This window comes from Dasypus novemcinctus, chromosome 9 (genome assembly GCF_030445035.2).
Source record: "Dasypus novemcinctus isolate mDasNov1 chromosome 9, mDasNov1.1.hap2, whole genome shotgun sequence".
NCBI classification, from domain to species: Eukaryota; Metazoa; Chordata; class Mammalia; order Cingulata; family Dasypodidae; genus Dasypus; species Dasypus novemcinctus.
This window is the reverse complement of record NC_080681.1, coordinates 101,614,987-101,631,581: the sequence shown is the minus strand read 5'-3', so window position 1 is coordinate 101,631,581 and position 16,595 is coordinate 101,614,987. Positions and strand designations below refer to the sequence as shown.

At 51.3% G+C, this 16,595-nt stretch overlaps 1 protein-coding gene across 1 annotated transcript in view; it reads left to right on the top strand.

The window, feature by feature from the left end:
- ZNF362 (zinc finger protein 362) overlaps positions 1-13,129 on the top strand; it is a 39,249-nt gene extending 26,120 nt beyond the window's left edge. The window contains exons 7-9 of the mRNA XM_058303950.2: positions 7,532-7,610; positions 7,738-7,896; positions 11,323-13,129. Coding sequence (XP_058159933.1) covers positions 7,532-7,610; positions 7,738-7,896; positions 11,323-11,439 — 355 coding nt within the window. The 3' untranslated portion in view covers positions 11,440-13,129. The remainder of the gene's footprint in view (positions 1-7,531; positions 7,611-7,737; positions 7,897-11,322) is intronic.
- Positions 13,130-16,595: the final 3,466 nt, after the last annotated feature.

The window sequence follows — 16,595 nt, the reverse complement described above, 5'->3', positions numbered from 1 at the left end:
TTTTTAGTCATTGCCTTTGCTTGATTCCAGGGTGCAAAATGTTTTGTTTTGTTTGTTTCTCTGACTGTGGGTCACGTTGTGTAGGTTTGGTGGAAAACGAGGTGGAATGGCAGCAGGGCAGGGTGTCAGTCGGTTTTCTCATCCTGTTTATTTTAGCAATTTTCTGATCTTGTCATTAATTCGGTGTGTTTTTTGTGTGTGCCAGCTGTATGTACATTGGTGTATTCAATGAGGTGTTGAGTAATAAACAAAGTCCTTCTGTAGAGCACGTGATAACTAGGGCTTGAGAGTTAACTTCTGTCCATAGATTTTGTAAAACCCCTGGGTCATAATTTTAATCATTTTTATTTCAGGGGTATTTTTAATTTCCTATCATATTGTCTGAGAATCAGGAACCTAGAACCATCCAATTCACCTCTGCCAGGTTGTGCCCACAGAACCTGTAACTATAGGGGTAGCCTCATTTTGGGGGATCCCCAAGTTTATCATTGTGCCTGGACCAGCAGAATTGACCTTTTTTATAACATGAAGGGCTGGGGTTCCCCAAGCCAGTGGGCATGCCCAGCCTGTCCCTGGAGGCCTGCGGAGGCCTGCAAAGGCCTCGGTTCCTCCATGAGGTACAGTCCCGTTTCAGGCTGTCAGGCTTAGCACATCTAATTAAATGAGCTTTGTCTTTAAATGTGACATTTCTGGCAAGGTTGTGGTTACAAATTTGATTTGCCCAATTTTATCCTATTAGAAAGGAGTTCAGCTTCCTGTTGAACCTATTGTATTTATGTAACTAATGGTTATGAAAAGAAAAGCATCTCAGTAAAGGCACTTTGAATATTTTTTTAGCACTTGTTCTGAATATTTTGTAGGCATGGCCAATCATATAAGTTATTTTTGATAGAATTAAAATTTTAAAGTTTCCTTGATAATTTCTTGGTTCATTTCTCTATTTAATTTTACCGTTTTTCCTCCAGAGTTCCAAAGGGTTAGTTGGAACAATGTACCATTTAAAGATGATTTTATTCTATTTTGTACAGATAAAGCCTCCTAAATTGGGGATTAGAGATAGATCAAAGGAGAAAAAGAGTTTCCTCATATGCCCTCTAGAAAATAGAACATTATTCACGGGTAAATTAGTTTCATCCGACCCTAGGTTATCAGTCCTGTCCCGCTGGCCTCGGGTTGGTCTGTTTTACAAGGGTGCCTGCTTCTGGACAACGCCTCTTGGCGCCGGCCTTGCCTCTGGCAGCAGCTAGCCACGGTGATGGTCAGCTTGGAAGCCTGCACCCTTTACCTAGTCCCTGGAGTACGAGTGGACGAGGGTAACCGGTGTAGTCCTTTACCAAGGCTCGTTCTTCGCTGATTCTTTCAGAAGACTCACTTTCTGACCTGCGGCTGGAGGCGGAGGCCTTCAGGCGCGTGTGAGTGGGGGGAAGCAGCCCTGTGGATCATAATAGCCACCATTATCGGAAGGGAGGCGAGCGGAGTTCCTTGAGGGATGGTGCGTGAGAGCAAGCGCCTCTGGGCAGCACGCTTGCGGGTGGCCGCCTTCCTGGTCCTGCAGGTTAGCCCGGAAGGCCTGGTTATGGTTGTCACAGTCGATAAGGCTACTTTAAATCCAGAAACAAAGTATTTTTAAAGAAATACCTTGGTTGATACTTCTTGTGACAGGGTCTGTACACGAATATAAATTTGCTTTTGTCCATCTTTAAAGAGTGGAGAGAGAGACACACGCAAAACATGGCAGTGTGTGGGGTGTGTGTGTCTAGTTAACCCAGGGACATTGAGCCTTTCTGCTTTTGATTGGCCTGCTCTTCTGATACTGCAGATTCCACGGGCAGCTCTCACTGTAGTGTCCTGATAATTAAAACGATGGAAACTACAGAACACACTCAATCATTCTGAGCATCCCTCTTTTATAAAGCAAGAGAGCAGCTCTGTGGTGTTGCTCAGCAGCCCCCTGGAAACTCCAAGAGCATCTGGCTCTAAAAGACACCTGGGCAATTTTCTTCTGAATTTATGGATTTGAGAAAGCAGGACCCCGTGGAGTTGTCAGGATAGACAAGATATGGGCAGAAGTCCTAGGTACAGAAGTCAGAGAAGGCTCACAGCCTCAGTCTAGTTGGAAATATATACCCTAGAACATAATTTTTAAGAAGCCTAGTTTTTTTAGACATAGACTTTTGTTGAAAAACACACAGCTTTATTTAACAGCATGACAAAGAAAGCAACACAAAAATAAAAAGCCCATGAATGGGAGCATTTGGTCATGATGCTCCTCAACCCAGGTTTGCTCTCTATTCCTGAAGGCACAGTTTTTTTTGTTTGTCTTTTTATTTTCCTTTTGAGTGATTTGAGTTCACAATGGCAGGAAAACTGGACAAACAACATAAAACGATTCTGTCAACAATTGGAAGACAGTCATTAAGCCATGATATATATAATTAAGCTGTGTCCTGACCCGAGGCAAAGAGACGGATGTCCCATATGCCTGAAAGTTCCAGAACTTTTTTTCTTTTGACAAACAAAACCTAACCATAAAGAAATAACCAGATTCCAGATTCCTTGTCCTCTGCCTTTTGACTGAGACCCTTTCCTGTTGTTTGCCCCTAGATAGGGAACCAGACAATCAGATCATATAATCAAATCCATATTCCCAACATTACTGCCACTAATGAATGGAATAAGAGAAGGTCATGTCCAAGATAGAGTTAGAAACACGGTGAGCTAGATTTATCCTGGGAGCTGAGAAAGAAGTGCCTGGCACTCTTTTTGGCTAGTTATTGGGTGCTGGCGAATCTGGGGAATCAGCGGGACCTCAGCTGTGAAAGGGAGACCCAGTAAGTAAAGGAAAGTAGGTAACTTGCAAAGTATTGCAGGAGTCCAGACTTCAGAAGGATCAACCCACTTGATAAATATCACACGTTTTTAATGAGAAAGAAACAGAAATTTATAGTTCGTCTGTTCCTGGTAGAAAAGCAACAGATGTGTAATTAGCCTATGTATGAGGTTCATCACATACCTGCAGATAGCCCCTTGCAAACGAGTAAAACTTTTGTGAGGGAGTTAGTAACTTACAGGAAAGGGTTCGAGATTTTATCTTTTTAGGGAACTAGTGCTAGACAGAGTGATTCTGGATTTGTTTGTTTATTCAGGCTGCAAAGTGTTTTTGATTTTGTTTTTATTTCCTGGCTGTGTGATGTTACGAACATGCGTAATGATAATTGTGGCAGGGGTAGATATCATTTTGTTTTCTGAAGTCTGATGATGATAATGGTAATAATAACAATACCTATGCCTTGTCAAAGAGCTACTGTGCACATGGCCCGACCAGCAGTGCTTTAATATACTCAGTGTCCTAAAGTCTCCTTGTACTGTGTGTTTTTTTAATTTCTACATAAGAGAGAAAATAGTAAAAGCATACTGAAGCCATTTGGTTTAATGTACCCAGGAAATAAAAGAAAAATGGTAACTAATAAATCCCTTAATAATTTTATTTGAACTTTGAATAAATTCCCTCTTTGTTGTTTTTCATTAAGTTGCTTTTCTTATCTTAAATAGAAATAAATATACTAAAATTGAATATTACAAAAATAGCTTATGAGCACCCTTTACAGGAGGTCATTTAATCTGTACAACACCCTGTAATATAGTTGTTATTATCCCCATTTTAGAGACAGAACACTGGGCTCAGGGAGGAAAAGTCACTTGCCCAAGGTCACGTGGCTAAGAGGTGGCAGAAGGGAAAGTCAAGCCCGGTGCACCAAGGCGCAGCCCAGGCCTCAGAAAGAAGGAAGGGCCTAGGGATGTTCAGCTGCCTGAGAAGCTCACGCGGGGATGGAGGTGCCGGGCAAGGGGGCAGAGTGAGGCTTCGGGACCTCCGGGGGAGGGCAGTGCAGGGAGACACAGCTCAGCTCAGCTGTCCGTGAGGACGGCTGCTTGGACTCGGTGGTCAGCGCCCCGTCCGTGCAGATGTGTGGGAGCCAGGGCTGGGTGCTGCCCTAGTGGGAGCATTCCTTCAGAGAGAGGAATCTGACCTCAGAGTGGAGAGCCTGGACCTGACTAGAAAGTCCAGGACTGAAGAGCAGCGTTTTGGGGACAGGCGTGGAGGTTCCGGGACACAGGTGTCACGTTAGCTCCTTGCAGCCCCTTCTGAGCCAGCCCAGTGGGCGGCACACGCTGAGGCAGATCAGCGGTCGGAGACAGACCCGGGCCTGGGAGACTGGTGGGCGCGGAAACTTCCAGGGAAGAGAGAAATATGAGGAGGGCCAGGAGCAGGGTCTGGGTCGAGTGCTGGAGGGTCCCTCAGGCCTCCCCAGTCGGAGGAGGAGGAGGAGGGCAGTCCCTGCAGGGGGGATGGCCTGAGCGCAGGCTCGGAGCCCGCCAAGACGTTGGTAAATGCCCAGCTGGGAGCACAGTGGCAGAGGAGGAGGCTTTGGTGGAAACTGAGGCCAGAATGTGAGGTGCCTGGATTGCCAGGGCGGTGGGGTGGGGGGGTGGACGCTGTCCTGGAAAGAGGCAGGCAGAGGTTGCAGAACAGGGTGGTGAGGGAGGGGCTGAAGCTGGGAGTCCAGGGAGGAGGCCGGGCAGTTGTGTTTGGATGGGGAGGGGCGGGGGGCAAGGGGGTGGATAGAATTTCCTGATCAGGAGGGCTTGGCTGGGTCCCTGAGGAAGGACCTGAAGTCCTGGAGACAGTGAGTCAGTCAGCAAACGCCAGTGAAGGACACCTCGAGAGGGGCGCTGGGGGTCGTGTTCAACACTGGCCATGACTGACTGCTGAAGGGAAGAACTCGGCGCTTCCATTCCTTCTGCAGCTGTGCCCAGCCTCCCTGCGCTGAGCCGGGCCAGGCCTGGGGGACGGTGGTGAAGGGGACCGAGGAGCTCCTGCCGCAAGGAGGCAGCCAAGGACAGTGACCAGACACTGGCAGAAGAAGTGCCGGTGTGCAGACTGCTGGGAGTGGGTGTCTGTGTGCCCGGGGGTTGGGATGCCCTGTCGGCAGGAGGGGCAGGAGGAGGAGCGGGTATTAGTGAGGGAGTTGGGTTCCTGGTAGAGGGAACAGCCTGGAGAAAGGGCTTGAGGGCAGAAAGCTAGGAGCGCTAAGGGGGCCGGGGAGGAGTGCCTTAGGGGGAGACGCGGGGAAGGGCCTGGGGCCGAGGGGTGTGGCGTTAAGCCCTGGGCCCCGTGCGCCTCTGCAGCCCCAGTCCTAGCCAGATAGATTCCCCAGGCCTGGAGGAAGCCTGGGATGGGAAGCAACAGGAGGGATGCCGGCCTCGCGCGGAGCTGGTCCAGACGGCCCCCAGCCTGTCACGCCCAGAAGTTGCGGCTCTCCCCTGCTCCACTCGGCACCTCTAGATGTAGCCTGTGCACTGGGCCGGGTGGGTGCTGGGCCTGGGTGCGGGGGCTTTAGGAGCCCCGGGTGGCGTGATGAGTACTGAGCCCAGGGGAGTCCGGGAAGACCCTGGATGTGCGGGTGGTGGTGGTGGGGGGTGCGCTGGCGCTGAGCAGGCAGGAGCAGGGGACGGCCTCCCGTGCTGAGGGTGCAGCTGGGGAAAAGGGGGGGGGAGAAAACGCCTGGCCTGGGGCAGCTAGGAGCTGGTTCTCTGTGACCAGCACAGGGAGCGCCCTGGAGCCGGAAGGTGAGACTGCACCGCAGGACAGGGCCTTGACCGCCGACCTCAGGCCCTGGACGGCCTCGTTTGGTGACCTGTTAGAGCAGGGAGTGCTTTTAATTCAACCTGTATCCCTACATCCAGCACCAGCCCTGACCGAGGGGTCTCAGGACGTGCTTGTTTTTTTGTTTTTTTTTTTAATTGATTTTGTAAAAATATTACATTAAAAAAACAATATGAGGTCCCATTCAACCCCACCACCCCCACCCCACCACTCCCCCCCCAGCAACACTCACTCCCATCATCATGATACATCCATTGCATTTGATAAGTACCTCTCTGGGCATCTCTGCACCTCATGGTCAATGGTCCACATCATGGCCCATACTCTCCCACATTCCATCCAGTGGGCCCTGGGAGGATTTACAATGTCAGGACGTGCTTGTTGATGGATGGAGCAAACCCAGCAGTCAGCGGGATGGCCAGGGGCCTTGGAAGGAGGGAGCGGATGCAGTTTGGCCACATGTGGATTCGCCCCCCACTTCATGCCCTTTAGCAGCTTAGGCGAGCATGGTTCAGGCCCAGCTGGCGTTTCATTGCCCGCCTGCTTCTCAGAGGCTTTGTGGGAACAGATGCTTAAGGAGTGACAGGAGGCTGGACAGTGGTGAGGAGGGGGTACCCCCGTCCGACCGTGCCCAGCCCCTGGGCTCCGCTGACATCCATCATCTCAGGCCATTCTCACCTGGGCTTCAGCCAAGCACAGGCGGAAAAGCAGAATTAACAGAAAACCCTGTCGCAGCCTTCAAGTCCTTGCTGCCAGAGGCCTGCCCCCTCCCCTCCCTGCCACTCCCTGTCCGCCTCACTTGGTTCTCTTTTTCCTCACAGCACTTACCACCTTCTCCATGTGACTTATTTACACATTCCGTTTCATACTTTTTATTCCCACAAGGCAGTCGTTTTTACCTGTTTTGTTTGCTACCTTCCAAGTGCCTTGAATGGTGCCTGGCTCAGTGGGACACAACGTAATAAACATTGAGTGAGTGAATAATGATAATCCGGGCGAACATTTATTGGTTGCTGACTTCAGTGTGAGCGCTAGACTAAGCCCTAGGTGTCTTATCTAAGGTAATTGTCGCAAAGCCTGGTAAGGAGGGACTGTGCTTACACCCATTTTGCAGATGAGGAAACGCAGGCTCAGGGATTTGCCCAAGGGCATGCAGCTAGTAAAATGTGGAGCCAGGGGAGCCGCTGTAGCTCCGTGGTTGAGCACCTGTTCGAGGTCCTGGGTTCAATCCCTGATATTGCCTTAAGGGAAAAAAAAGGTGGAGCCAGGAGGGGAACCTGGGAGTGGGGGGCTCCAAAGCCACCCCCTTTCTGCCCTCTTGTCAGCCCCTAAGTGTCCACACAGGGGGACAGGAGGAGCTTGGGGGAGGGATGCAGAGGGGCCGGGCTTCAGGGGCATGCTGTCCTGCGCTCTCTCGGTGGTGGTGACCACATGGCCATCGTGGGTATGTGTCCAACATGGGGTCTGGGCAGGAAATGGAAGCTGAGGACCAGTTAGAAGGGAAGAGGCAGGGTGAGCAGGGCAGGTCGTGACACAGCGGAGTCGGCTCTTCTCAGTGGGTGGTCTGCAGGGTGGGCCTCTCAGAAGAGAAGGGCGGAGTCCCCCAGGACCAGCCAGTGGCCTGGCCTGGGTTTCTGAGTGGGTGCTGGTGGTGGCATGGGTTCAGCAAGGGGAAAGGGGCATGACCTTTGTAGTCCCCAGCTCTTGCCCAGCATCCGCCCTCAGCCCCTGGGGAGAGTGCGTGGAGTGGAGACTGGGAGGCTTGGGGGCCAGAGGACTGACGCAGGCCAGCCAAGGGCTTGGGGGCTGGGGCTGGCCTACGGGGGTCTGTCAGGCACCTCCGCCTCATTGGGCTGCCCCTTGCAGAATCCATACAGGCGACAGGCCCTACAAGTGCCCACATCCCGGCTGCGAAAAGGCTTTCACTCAGCTCTCCAACCTCCAGGTGAGTGCCTGCCCGCCTCCTGCCCACCAGGTGCACAGCTGGCCCCGCCCTCCCCAGGGAGCAGAAGAAGGGGGTGGGGCAGGGGGAGCCCAGCCCATCTCATGACCCCTTGCTGTGCTCCCCACAGTCTCACCAGCGCCAGCACAACAAGGACAAGCCCTACAAGTGTCCCAACTGCTACCGGGCCTACTCGGACTCCGCCTCCCTGCAGATCCACCTCTCGGCCCACGCCATCAAGCACGCCAAGGCCTACTGCTGCAGCATGTGCGGGCGGGCCTACACCTCGGTGAGTGCTGGCGCCTGGGTACCTGGGGCAGCCTCTTCCTCTCCCAGCTTCATCCTCCTCCTCAGATCTGTACTGACTCGCCCCCTTTTCCAGACAAGGAAACTGAGGCCAGAGAGGGGAGGTGACTCCCCAAATCACAGGGAGTAGAGAGCCAGGGCTCGAACCCAGAGCTTGTGCTTCCCAGGTCTGGCCCAACTCCTAGTGCCTTGCTTGTCTTTGGTCTGGGTTTGGGTTCCCAGGCCCTGGAATACTCAAGGTGGGAGTGAGAAGCCTGGGACCTTTCTGTCCAAAGCCAGGGAGGGAGAAGGGCCGTCATACCGCCGGGAAAGCTGCAACGCCCTTTTTGGCCACCAGGTGTCACAATGCCTTGGCCCACAGCTACCCCTTCTCTCTCAGAAAAGGCCTGAACAGTGCCTGAAAGGTCATCATATCCAGCCCCCTGTCCCTGGGTGGGATTATACCCAAATGAAGGCCTTTTGGCACCAGGAGAGGGACCCCAGATGAGTCACTTGTGTGTGCGCTTCTGGATGTTCCCAGCGTAGAGATCACTGAGCCTCCAAGTCCTCACCTGTAAAATGGAAGGAGGAGTCCTTCCTACTGGCTGCTCCTGGCGGAGCCAGTGCCGAGTGATCTGAGCTGTGACCGTTGTTTTATTGACTCGGTGTTTACAGAACATGTCTGCCAGGCACTTTGGAATCAGGATGAACCCGATGGCCGTGCTCTGCCCCTAGGGAGGTTGGAGCCTACTGTGCAGACAGGTATCAGACAAGTAGCCACACAAACAAACTTGTAAGGACAAATTGTGGTGATGGCTATCAAGCCGCATTTCTCAACCTCAGCCCATGGTGACATTCTGTGCCACCCGCTCCTCTGTCATCAGGGCTGCCCGCTTCTCTGTCATCAGGGCTGCCTGGCTCGTGCATTGTAGGATGTTTAGCAGCATCTTTGGCCTCTACCGCCAGATGCTGTAGCAAACTCTTCCCCTGGTTATGCCGGCCAAAATGTCTCCAGACATTGCCAAGTGGACTTGGGGGGTGGGGCGGGGCGGGCAAAGCCGCCTTTGGCAGGGATCCACAGCTATGAAGGAAAGATAGTGGCAGGGAGAAGGGAGGTAGGTGGGGAAGAGGGTGAGGCTGGACAAGGCCACCTGTGGATTTCCAGGAAGCTTTGAGAGATAACAAGCCAGGTACGGAGGGGAAAGTGGGGACAGAACCTTCCTTGTAGGGGGACAGCACAAACACCCTGAGGTAGAACGCACTTGTCTTCCAGGAATTGAAAGAAAATAAAGAAAATGAGAGCCGGCAGGGCCTTGGAGCCCTGTTAGGGAGTTACAAAATTTTTCTAGGTGTAATGGAAAGCCATGAGCAGAGAGCTATTAGAACGGGTGTTGTTTTTTTGTTTGTGTTTGCTTTTGTTTTTAGGAGGTAACGGGGGATTGAACCCAGGACCTCACACAAGTGAAGCGCGCACTCGACCACTGCGCTGTCCTGCTCCATTGGGAGAGGCTGTTTTTGAAAGGTCGCTCTGGCTGGAGAGGGCTGTGAATTGTACGCGGGGTGGTGGTCTCTGTCATGTGCCCGCCGAGGCTGCTGCTTGCTGAGTGAATGTGGCATTTATCCTGCTGTGCAGTTAAAGGGGCAGAAGAGAGCTGAGAACCTGGAAACTTGCTGGGGTGGCACCAGAAGGGGGTGGGAGTGGGGCATCTCCAGAGACCTCGGCAGTCTCCACCTTGCCCCCAGGCCACAAGTTCTCCACACCCCCCCACACTGTTAGAGGAGGGGTCTGCCAGCCTTGAGGGCTGCGCTTCTCAGCACGAATCTGCTCCAACTCTGGGAGGCTGAGGCCCTGTCCTCACAAGAGCAAGGAGAATTACCACATGTATGGGAACTCTATATTTTATGCATTATTTTTCTTAAGCCTATAACTTCTTTAATTAAAAAAAAGAAATCAAAGATTTTGTCATTTAAAATATGAATTACCATAACTTTTAAACATTTAAAGGACTCATTTTTAAACTACTTTAATATTTACTAAAATATTAAAATGTGTTAAAGAAACAGGATAGAATAGTGAACTCTCATGTACCCATTGGCCCTCAAAAACCATCAGCCAGTCCTGCCCCATCCACATCCCTATTTTTTGAAGTGAAACCTAGACATATTTCGTCTGTAAACATTTCAGTTGGTGTCTTTAAAGATAAGTACTTCCTTTTTTTTAACATATCCACAATACCTTTTTTTTCCACAATACCTTTTTAATACCTAAAAATAGTTCACCATAAATCTTTAATATCATTAAATACCAGTGTTCACATTTTCATTTGTATCATGAATGCCACATTTTATTTGTTTTACACTTTAATTTTTTAATCAAGATTCAGTTGAGGTTCCTATATTGTACCTGGTCACTATGTCTTTTCACTTGTAGGGAAACCTCTTTTTTTTTTTTTCCTCTTGGCAATTTATTAGTGGAAGAAGTCCCATCGTTGGCCCTGCCGTTTCCCGGTTTGGGTTTTGTTGGTTGCTTCCCACTGGTGTTTAGCAGCTTATTGCCACACGTGGGGCTTCCTCTGCTGGATTCTGAGCAGATTGAGGGATGAGGGCAAGGAGCGGCAGGTGGGGAACCAGAGGACCATCTCTCACCCATAAAGGCCACGTGCGAGGGCCCTGTGAGCCCCAGGTGTGCCCCGGGTCACCTCCCTCCCAGTCACGGCCACCTCAGGTTAGTCTTAGCAGACCGTGTCGGGAGCTCAAAGGACAAGCCAAGCGTGCCTAGCTTATGCTTTCCAAACTCACGGATCAAATGAGGCCCATCCCTAGGAGGAGGTGTGAGGGGCTGGAGAGGCCAGGACTCCCACCACCACCTGGAGTGAAGTGGAGGCTGGGGAAGGGGAGTGGTCCCCTCAGCCCTTAACTTGATGCTAAGGGCTTTATCCACATCACCATAGCAATCTTTGGAGTTGTTCCTTCACCATTCCCACTTACAGGGGAGGAAACTGAGGCTCAGAGGAGTGAGGTGACTTGTCCAAGTGCAACCGTGAAGGAACGGAAGCACTCGGGTCAAACCCAGGCCTATGCCCAGCTCTTACTGCGGGCATCAGTCAGGTGGGGGGAGCTGTGCTCGACCCACCAGGCAGGGCTGAAGCCAGTACCCTCCTGTGCCACCAGTTGGTAAATGGGCTAGCCTGCGGCCCCCCAGCTCTCCAGCCAATATGCTGTGGGCTTGGACTCTGGCAAATGAGCCAGCACCCCTGGAGGTGATTGCACATCCCTGGAGCCAAGGCCCCATGCCCATCTGCCCTGCCCTCCCCCTGGCTGTGGCTGCCCTCCTGCCAAGGAGCCCGCCTGTGGCCACTTCTGGGAGTTGCAGTCTCCACCGCATTCCTTGCCAGTTGATATGCGTTCTGACTGTCACCCCTCCCTACAGGAGACCTACCTGATGAAGCACATGTCCAAACACACGGTGGTGGAGCACCTGGTGAGCCATCACTCACCGCAGAGGACGGAGTCCCCCGGTATCCCGGTTCGAATCTCCCTCATCTGAGCCTGCCCATGCGCCGCCCTGCCCGGCCCACTGGCAAATACGGACCCAGGCAGCACCAGGGCCCGGCTCCCTCCAGCGGCCCTCAGGAACAGCCGCGCTCTCTCATGACCTTCCCGACCTTCCAGAAGGCCCGGGCCGCTGCATCCCTGCCTGGTCTGGCTCCCAGGGTGGCCAGGCCAACTGCAAGATTCTGGACTGTTTGGTGGCATCCAAAGACGATCTCAGAGCACTTTGAACCTTTCTGTTTTCTTTTTGTTCCCCACCCTTCACTTTCTTCACTGTTTTTTTTTTTTTTTAATGTTTGTTTTGGAAGAATCAAAAAAGATATTTATTGGCCAAGAAGTTGGTGCTGCTAAGACCGAGAAATTAAAAGAATCGGACAGATGGACACAGAGAACCAGAGGGCAGCATGGGACCTTCTCTTGCCACGGCCTCAAGTCTTGAGGGAAGGCTCAGGCCTGGGTTTCTGAACTGCAAGGGGCGCCTCTGATGGGAGTGGCAGCAAGCAGCTGGAGTGAGCCCCTCACCCTTGGGTGTCCAGCTTGCAGCCCTCAAGCTGTGCCCTGGGCATATCACTGAGCAGAGGAATGAGGCAGCCACCAGAGCCACCCAGTCTTTGGGAGGTGGCAACAAGAGGGGCTGGGAGATCTGTAGGACCAAAGGGTGCAGCGATGGGCTGGGCTGGGCAGCAGGCCCAGAGAAATGGGGTGGGGTGGGCTGGGTAAGACCTGGCCCCCTGTTGCCCTGAAGACCACCCCAGTCTACCTCGGTGCTGGCCAGGAAACCAATCGGCTACCTCTCCCGCCATCCCAGAACTGTGGGCAGGGGGACAGGGAGGGAGTGGGCCTGGGGCAAGAACCCCTCTCCAGAATCTCCTCCAGGTGGGGGCAGTGCCCAGGGAGGGGTTATTAGTCTTCCCTGCCACAGAGGGGGTCCCTCCCAGCCAGGCCCTAGGCCCCTCGGCAGGGAAGGGATCCTTGGGGAGCAGGGTCTCAGGTGCAGACCCTGCCTCCAACCCCCACAGACACACCCCAATCTGAAAGCCATGCGTGTCCATGTATATAGGAACCATGTACAGAGCCCGGAGAAGCCCCTATATCCCCCCGGGAATAAAAAATAAAAAAGAAAACTAGACAGAAACTTCATCTATATATTCTGTATCTGGAGTTCCGTTTTGAATATTAACTGTGTTATTTTTATACACTTTTTAAGCCTTAACTCGCCATTGATTTACCAGTTTAATGTTTCCTGGGGTTTCTTTTCCATGGGGTTCTCTGCCCCCACCCTTACCCTTTGTTTGACTTGCGTCGTCTGATACTCAGTATTGTAGCTTTTTGTCCGCATGTTACTACCCTGTAAATACGCTGTTATACATACTGTTAACACCCTTTTGCTTTTTTCTATGGGACCTCCAGGCCACCATATTTAGAACTAGCTATCTTATTAAAAAAGAGAAAACAGTCTGTTGGTTTCTCAGTCTGCATCTTGGTGGCAGGGAGGTGAGGGCAGGTGACCCTCAGATACTTCAGGAAAGAAGTTTGCATTATATTTTAAAAAAAAAGGGGGTGGGGAGAAAAATAAAAATCACACATGGGGGAAAGACACTAAAAGGGGCAAGAAACAAAGGAATTACAAACCCTCTGCTCTTTGTATTTCTCTGTTGTGAAGAATAAACTGTACCTGCACCCAGGTGGCAGTGGTGTGTGGTGTGCTCTGTGTGAGGGTGGGGCTGGGCGACACCTTTCCACTGCTCCTCTCCCCTCCCCTGCCCCTCCCCCCCACTAGGAAAAGGAAGGAAATGGCCCCTTACTGTGTGGGCCTGCCCTGTGTTAGGTGCTGAGCCAAGTGCTTTATGTTGATTACCTCCCAACTCCCGTATGAAGTGGTAGCTAACCAAAGAAGGTCCCTCTACCCCCACCCCCACCCCCCTCTGCTGCTATTAAATGGCTGAGATAAACATTTGACCCTGGTGTTTCTGGTTCTGAAACCTTATTTGATGTGCTGGGTCCTCCAATGAGGTTCACTGCCCCTACTCCCAGAGGGGCAGCCACATCCAGTTACCTCTACCCATCTTTGGGGATCCACTATGAGTACTCTGAATTGAAGAAGCTACTCTGGGGATGGGGGTGGGGGTGGGCAAGAAGCGCCGCTCACTTGCATTTTCCTCTTGGGGATCAATGTTTTGATTGCCTGGGAGGGAAATGTAAGAATTCCTCCAAAAGTTGATCAAGGCTGGCCCTGTAGGGAGACAGGTGACTCAGCTAGGAATCACTGTGGAGCTCACCTTTGGAGAGTTCACGTCCTCCGCTGAGCCCTCAGTTGTGTGTCCAGACTTGGTTGCAAGTGGTAGGAAATCCTAATCCAATTGGGAACTGACTGGCTCATGTCACAGGACAGTGGTCAGGCCAGCTTCTGGGATGAAATGACCTCTCTCCAGATCTCTGCTTGGCTCTGTTCTCAGCATCATCCTTGGGCTCCTGTGGGGTCAGCAGCTCTAGCCTCAGCCCCCACGTTTCTAGCAGGCAAGTTGTTGCTGCTCTCCCAGGAGCCCCAGCAAAATCTAATTGGGTCTTCGTGGTTCTGAATGGGTTAGGTACCGTCCACCATTACCAGGTGAAGATGTGCTGACTGGCTTGGGCCTAGCGCCCGTGCTCTTAGCCTGGAGCAGAGGTGAATTCTGCCACCTGAAGTACATCTCCCCAAGAGGAAACCAGGGTGTGCTACCATCGGAAGGGGGAATGGTAGTGGGCTAGCCAAGACCGAGCATGTTTTGAGTAATCTCATAGGCCTCATTTCTTTCTTTGAAATTGTTCTCCCATAGTCCTCTGAGCAGTGAAGGGATGGGCTCTGGCAGTCATACTTGTATCACATGATCTTATCCCAGCCACAGCTGATTGGCCAGGGGTCGACACCTGACCCAGAAGGACTCAGCCCATAGACAGCCTGTGGGGTGCTATAGGGTGCTGTGGGGTGCTGTGCTGTGCTGGCTCATGAAAGCAGTGGTGCACACTTACCAATTCCACATTTAGTGACTGTGGGTAACTTGAAGTAAATTCATGGAATTTACACCATGGAAACTGGCAAATGCCACCAACCAGGGCTTTCTTTTTCCTCAAAGAGCCAGTTGCTAAACATTTACCAGCACACCCCTTGATGGAGCTGACTCATCAGATTCTCCATTCCACAAATTAAAAACTAGTCAGGAGATGGTGGGTGCCTGAATTAGAAAACCTTGTATACTGGGGGCGGGAGGTGGCTGCATTGGGCTAGGCACAAGCAGAACAAAGGAGGTAGAGAGAAGCAGAGATGGACAGAGACAGAGCTGGCCAGGGGCAACCTCAATTCCCGACTTTCAGTCTCCATCTTCTGGCCAGGTTTAACTTCTTGCTTTGTTCTGGGATCAGTGAGTTTAAGTTGCTAGTGGAAGGGACTGGGTAAGTTACTTAACCTTCCTGTGCCTGATTTTCCTCATCTGAAAAATGGGGGGAGTAACAGTAACCAATTGTAGCAGTTTGATATGGTTATGAATTCCAAAAATAGATATTAGATTATGTTTGTAATCTGATCTGTACCTGGACATGATTGAAATATGATTGGGGCTTTGATTGGGCCACATCATTAGGGCATTGAGTCCCCCCGCCCCTTGGATGGTGGGGACTCACAGATAAAAGGCACGGCAAAGGACAGAGTTGAGGGTTTTTTGATGTTGGAGTTTGATGCTGAAGCCTTAAGCTGGAGCCCTAGGAAGTCAGCACGCAGAGAAAAGAGATGCAAGCCCCAAGAAGGGAAGAACCCAGGAAGCCTGAACCCTTGCAGACGTCGGCAGCCATCTTGCTCCAACATGTGAAAATAGACTTTGATGAGGGAAGTAACTTATGCTTTATGGCCTGATATCTGTAAGCTCTTACCCCACATAAATGCTCTTTATAAAAACTGCCCCTGTTCTGGTATTTTTCTGGTATTTTGCATCAGAACCCCTTCTGGTGACTAATACACCAAATGTATAGGGCAGATGTGAGGATTAAATGAATCATTATATATCAAATACAGAAGTATATTTCAAATGCATGGCACATAGGAAAAAGCCAATAAACAGTTATTTTTATTTGGCTGGTAGAGATCTATGTTTCTTATGATCAAAGTTCCCTAAAACAGCTGATGTCTAGGAATCTGAGACAGTGTCTGAGGAGGCACAACAGAGAGGGGTGGAGATTTTGCATGGGGCAGTGACAGTGAGGGGACTGGGAGTCTCATTTTCACCTGGTGAGTATGTGAGCACCACTGTTGCTGTGGACCCAGCAAAGGTGCTAACACAGTGTTCCCAGGAGAGTCCACAGCGCATGGAGGTGGCTGCAGAAAGAATTTTGTGCCCCTTCTTGGATTCCTCAACCCCCCTACAGTCCCATCCCCTTCTTGGGCCTCTGGGTTCCTCTGGGCTCCCTGGGTGAGCCATTCCTGAGAGGGTGCCCCACTCTCCTCCATCTGGCAGCTTCCTTGAACCTCTTTCTTCAGGAAGGTCTCCATCAACAGCACCAGGCTGCCCCCAGCTCAGGGCCTGGAAACCCATGGCTGTGTCATTTATTCCCCTTGGAAACAGGAATGACGGTTCTCTGATGCATCCTTTGCACCCCTTGAACTTACTTGAAAAGGGGAAGGCAGAGAGAGAAGGCAAGTTATGTTTTTTGGAGCACCTCAACAACCCCTGCGATTAGAACCCTCATTTTACATATGAGAAAACTGAGGCCCAGCAAAGATAAGGAACTTATGCACAGTCACACACAGCATCCAGATCTGACTGGCTAGGGCTCAGGTCTTCAGTGGCCCAGGAATCTGTTGTAACAGGTTCAGTGTGTGCTCTTTGGGGAATGTTAGAGGGTAAACTGAAGGGCAAACATTGCCCTACCAGAGGAGGGGGTGTGCAGGCTCCATGAAGCCATAATCTCTTTTTAGACACACCTGGCTTTTTCTCACCTCTACCTGAGAGTCCTAAAGACTTCCTGGTATTTGCCACTCTAGTTTAGGTAAGAGGCACTGGAAGATTCAAATTACTATCCAAAGAGCCCACAATCTCTTATTTAATGCAACAATAATTGAATGTGCTTGTACAACTTTTCAGATTGTAAAAATCCTCAGGATTGGGTCAGGATTTGCTGTCC